Below are 6,000 nucleotides of genomic sequence, written 5' to 3'. Positions count from 1 at the left end.
AATGAGAATAATCCATTATTGATAAACTTTAATAAGTAACACAATATTCGTTCTGCCATTTCTAACTTGTGATATACATGGTGGGCATAAATACAGGTATGGGTAGGGGTATGGGTAGGGGTAAGAGAGGTGAGGGGCCCCCTGAGTCTGCCTGATAGAATTTTTCAGTCAAGTGTTGTAAAACCTGAAAGACCAAATTAAAGTAATCACAAGGGCCAATCACAGGAAACTTTTAAGAGCAACACAGTACTAATGAATCAATTATGAAAACTTACAGACTGGAGACCAGTAACCCTGGAATGAAAACACAATGCCATACACGTAGGGGCCAAACCACCCCCCAAATGTTTTGTCAGTTCTTCGGTATTTCACATTATTTCGCATTATTCAAAAAGTATTGACTCTTTCTACACCAAACTTGGCAGATGAGCAGGAGACCTATTGCCAATTATATTTACGTGAAAATGTCAGTAAATGTCAAAGTTGTGACGTCACAGTGATGACGTCATGTTTTTGCCACTTTTGAAGTTTTTAATATGCATATTTTTTACAAAATGTTCGAAAGAGCACCTCAAGGGGAGTTGAAACCTGAAAAAATTTTGTCCATATCACAAAAATTAAATGAAATATGGCATTTTTAAATATGAAAAGAAAAATCCCCAAATTGGAGCGGTAATTTTGTTCCAGCAAATCCAGCTATGTTGCATATGTGATGTGCCAGATGACTAAAGCAAAAATAAAGAAGAAAATCGGAATAAAAAATTATCCCTCTAGTGTTATTGCGTTAAAATTAGTTTTGTTATGTCATAACCTGTGACATCACCCGTTTTTTTACTGTTAATACCATCCTAACAAAGCCAAAAATCAAATTTCTAAAACCATACGATTTTTGACAACATCAAGCTTTCTATTTTTCTAGATTATTAGCCTTCCTGGAATAAAACTGAAAAAAATAAACCAGAGAGACTGACTTAAGAAGGACAGTATGGTTAGGCAAATTCCAGGGGGGACAACAAAAAAATATTTAACTTACCATATCTAGAAAAATAATCATCATAGCAAAAACCGGTTTCCGGCATTTTACTCCTCAAGTCAAGGCCTTTCCAATGACATAATCTTTTTTATCAGATTTTACAAAAAATTATAACACGTTTTGGTGAGGTCATCAATTATGACGTCATAATCTGACATTTTGTCACAACTTCCAAATTAAAATAAACTGGAGAACAAAGAAAGCTCATCTGCCAAACCTGGCTCAGAAATATATAAACCAATCAAATATAGCCTTCATGAAACATTAGGGGGGTGGTTTCGCCCTTACGTGATAAATACTTAGTTTTGGTTTTGCCTTTGAGCGGTGTAAGAGGAGGTGGTGTAGATGTTTTAAATCAATCACAGTACATAGTTGAGCAAATCTGTAGCCCACTTGTGATCATGCATTTTTGTTTTGGTGAACAGGAAAAGTGGAAAAAAAAAGAATGCCTGATGCATTTATCTCACAGGTCATCTGCCACCCTTTTGTTGTTTCATTGTGATCCACATAAGTTGAATGGCAATTTGAAATTCAAACACAATTTATTGAGAAAACTTGGTGGAACCTGATAATCTTATAGAGACTCCTTTGCTTAATTACATCCAATCAGACAAAAGTCCAGATTTTGTACTACAGGCAATCACCCCGGGGGGGGGGGGGGGGATACTCCCATATATGGGCTATATAGGTATGTGCCATGGGATAGGGGATGGTTTTTGAGGTTCTCGATCCTTGAATAGTGTATCATTTTTGCCCATGTTGGCATCCCTGGTGTGATCCTTAGATAAGGAGCCTAAACTGTATTAGCTAAAATAGCAGTGCGTAAACACCCAGTTAAGCGGAAAACAAATGATCTGTTAAAGGTTAAAGTTAAAGTATTAACAAAGCAATTTTATAAAGATTGTGTTTTTCTGTGGCAGTTAGTCGTTGTTTGGAGCGTCACGCAACGTTTCGGGCTTGGGCCTTAAATAGGGTATCAATTTTTGTTTGATTCTCCACCCCTCTGGAAATTCCAGGTTAGCTACTATACTTTCCTTTCAAAGCTTAGGTGTTTCAAAACCCATTACCCCCTTAGAATTTCCAGTGGCTCAGTGACCTGCTGCACAATATCAAATACCGGTAGGAGGATAGAATGAGTGCAGGCTTTTTTCTTTTCTGTCATGTAGAGATGCCTAAAGATCTAATGCAATCCAAATCCAGAAGATGGCCAAGTTTGGCTGATAATATTTTTTCAATTGATGAGTCTACCCTTTCCCCTAAAAAAACTGACCAAAACCCTTCACTCACAGAAAGCAAACACTTAATTCACCATAACTGTTCAAGTGGTTATCAAAAATTAAATTACCACTAGGATAACAGCATAAACCAACCTGAATTTAAAAAGAGTGATACTAAGAGCATTTTGACTTGATACCCGAGGAGTTTTGATAGCTAGCCCGTCAAGGGGGCCATGAGATCTGGTCCACATCTGAGAGACTTCCAGATTATCTGGAAAAGTTGGCAACTATAGTCATTCTTGATGAACTTTTCTTGGTGGTAATATCTGGGAAATTTGGTAAGCTGTATTCAAGAGACCAGAGTTATCAGTGGTGGACCTGGTGGATAGACCAGAACCCTTCTAAAAGCTCTGTTTGAGTTGCTTTGTTTTCAGTGCTAGGGGCGTTTTTTTGTCAGTCTATAATTTGCATCACTTGGCTAATTCTGAAGAATTTCTCAAATGATGCAGTTCACCCCAGATCTGAGGGAAGGCCATCTTTATAAAAGGAAGATAAAGGTCCCTTTGACTATAGTTCCCCTTTTTCAAGCAAGAAATGGTCCATCCTCACTTCCCTCCTTCTTTTGAGGACCTCAGATCTGCCCTGGTTATGATCCATCTCTGAAAGATAACCTTCTAGAGTTTAATGGGGTCAGTGTAAAATGAAGACTGTGGACTGCTGACTGCTGACTGCAGACTGCAGACCAGGAGTGAAATGCGGACTGAGGGTAAAATGCAGACTGCAGACTGTAGACTGAATCATGTTACCATTTCCATCATTGAGAGCTAAAAAGGCTAACCTGAGTGATATTCAGGCTAACTGGAGTGCAGACTTTCTCTGCAATTAGCCTGTTGAATAATCCTGTTTATGGTCAGCACTTGATAATGGAAATAACGCGATATATATAGATTACATATGTATACTTCGAAAGTCCACAGTCCGCAATCTGCATTTTACATTGACCGGTTTAAATGCCTGTCCTGATAATAAAGGTGTCCACTTTTAATTATAATTGGTAAACTAATAGAGTGGTTGTCTGTAAAGATATAGGTTTGACCGAGTGTCACAGGATCCATTTTTGTAACAATGATGTCCATCACTTTCTAAACTTAACTTGTGTAACTTGCTAGGGCTCACCAAGCTCAGAGAGCAGGACAGAAGTGACAGACACTGGTAAGTTTTTACATTAATTTTTTACTGAAAAAAGAAAAAAAAAAAAAACAACTAGAAGAAATTGACTAAGTGAACAAACAAACAAAGGAGAGTGACAAAATAAGGGATATCTCAAAAACCTGAATAGCCAATAGCAAATACCAAACGTCAGCTAGAGGCAAATATAGTCTCAAATCATCACAGTTAGCATGAATAGCACTACAGGTGGCCTCAAGAGTACTTCAGTCAACCTGAATAGCACTTTGGCTAGCCTTAATAGCATTTCTTGGCTGTGGATAACTCAATAACTTATATCAATAAAGGGTTACACAGTGTACTCAAGTTCTCAAGTCAGAGTTATTAAGGCCAACCAGAGTGCTATGCTGCACAGGCAAACAAGTTAAGGCCAGTTGTCAGATATTTTTGTCACCTTAATGTTTACAAGATTAAGTCTTGTAAACATGAAGTAAAGTAAAAGAGCATGTGAGGGCCATAGCCTCATTGGATAGAAACTCTTTGTTAGCCAAACACCATATGCTTCACAATCACCAAATAGATTTGGACAGTGTTGAAATTGTTGACAGGTCATGATCAGCGTGGCGACAAAGACTAATCCTTGAAGCTAGGATAGGGACGCTATAAACAAACACATAGCCACAGCTACATTTACAATAACATTAAGAATTTTTAGAGTCATTAAGAATACCCTACAGACTATTGTTACACTCCTTTGAGGCGTGATTTAGTTTTATCACACATTGTATACATATACCAAGCAGGATGCCATTAGCCATTTGCGTTTTTATCTTTGCTGAAAAAGACAACAGTAGTAGCCCAAACATCCAGTATATACTTTTAGCCAGTGTCACTTTTTTATTTCTTTTTACCAGGATCTTTAAATCTTGGATGTTACAATGATTTTCAACAAATAACTTCTCCTTGATTTACAGGTTCATTATACAAGACTCGAACCTCTTATTTTATGATCAAAGAAGCAGTCAGACTCCACCAGAAACCAAACCAACAGGGTGGGTATGCTGCCATGAACTGGTGCCTTTTATTTTGTTGCATTTGTATTCTTCAGGCCTAGAATCACAAAATACTGTATGATTAACCCCTGACTGATAATTTATTCAAAGAGAGTACACTGAGTAGATATAGGCTCCAGTAAAATTGTGTTAATTTGACCACCAGTGGACGACATGCTCCATACATGTTAACAAAATAACTGAGCTACTACACATGCCGTCATTGGCAGATAGGTGTGTTTAGATGAGAGCATGTAAACACGATTGTGACCTTTCAGATTAGCACACATTTTTGAGAAATATTTTATAAAAGCAGTAGAGTACTCTTTCCGGGTTTACATGGCCTCATCTAAACACACAGAAGGTTGGGAGAATTCTTGAAAGCCATGCAAACCCTCAACTGTGTCTCGGGTTTGCATAACTGTCTCGAATTCTCCCAACCCCCCTCATGGTTAGATGAGGCTATGTAAACATAAAAAAAGTGCTCTACTGCTTAAATGATTAAAGGAACATGAATGGATGAACATATCCTGAACTGTTGTTTGGATGAAAAGAAAATAGAGTGAAACCTGTAAATTATGAGCAAAACACTTGGGACTCTCTGCATAATACAGGTCCAATTTACAGAAAATATGAAAAGATGGGACTTACCAAGGCTGGTGTCTGGCTAAAACAGAGTGTCTGCTTCAGCCTTATAATATATAGTATGCAGCCTGCTTAATACATTGTAATTTGAAGCTGGGTTTAATTTGCAGATTTTAAAGTTAATGCTATAAGTAAAACATAAGTTATACATCAGATTTTATGGAACCAAACTTACTTTTTGCATTTCATTTACTTAAATTTATTAGTTTGCCCAACTTATTACTTTTATTTTCTTAAAGTACTTAATTAAGCATCAAGCAATTAAAGTATACCTCAGACATGCGTGATGAAAGTTGACAATTTACCCCTCATTCAGCCTATTCATAGGTAGGGGTCTGAGGTCTGGGTTTGCATTGATCTTGTTGTACAGGGCTGTCATTAATGGTTGTAACTCATGACACCCATTATGGCTGAGTATGCTTGATGGACCCTTGATCTGGGCCGCAGCTAGTTACAGGCAAACTGAGGCACTTGCTTTGCCTTGGTGTATAGGTTAAGGCAACAAATAACTCAATACCTAATAACAGCCAATTGTCAGGAGTGCCAGAACAGCCAGTCCAGAGATAGATGTAGGTAGATAAGTCTGATTTTTCTTGCAAAACTGTCTTTCTGTTTAATTTTTTTTTAGATTTGTAGACGTTGCTTCATCAGTGCTGGAAGTTTTTGTTGTTATTTCAAGGTAAAATTTGAAAATATATATGTATTAATCATTGGTATATAATTACACTATCTTGGGGGCTTGGTGACCTTATGGTTCTTGTGCTATACTCAAGGTTTAAAGGCCAGGGTTCAACTGATGGGTCCAAGCTTGATCATTTTGCTGAGTTCTTGAGCAAGGCATGTTACTTGCTGTCTACTCCTCTCTGGCTCAGCATGCAAATGGGTG

General features: G+C 37.6%; 1 protein-coding gene across 2 annotated transcripts in view; it reads left to right on the top strand.

The window, feature by feature from the left end:
- Positions 1-6,000, top strand: part of LOC145493300 (uncharacterized) — a 50,494-nt gene that overhangs the window by 881 nt on the left and 43,613 nt on the right. For both annotated transcript variants that reach the window (XM_081472745.1, XM_081472737.1), the window contains exons 3-5: positions 3,420-3,462; positions 4,392-4,469; positions 5,743-5,793. In XM_081472745.1, the coding sequence (XP_081328871.1) occupies positions 3,420-3,462; positions 4,392-4,469; positions 5,743-5,793 (172 nt within the window). The remainder of the gene's footprint in view (positions 1-3,419; positions 3,463-4,391; positions 4,470-5,742; positions 5,794-6,000) is intronic.

This window comes from Orbicella franksi, chromosome 1 (genome assembly GCF_964199315.1).
Source record: "Orbicella franksi chromosome 1, jaOrbFran1.1, whole genome shotgun sequence".
Classification (NCBI taxonomy): domain Eukaryota; kingdom Metazoa; phylum Cnidaria; class Anthozoa; order Scleractinia; family Merulinidae; genus Orbicella; species Orbicella franksi.
The sequence above is the reverse complement of the archived record's forward strand: the minus strand, read 5'-3'. Positions and strand labels throughout refer to the sequence as shown.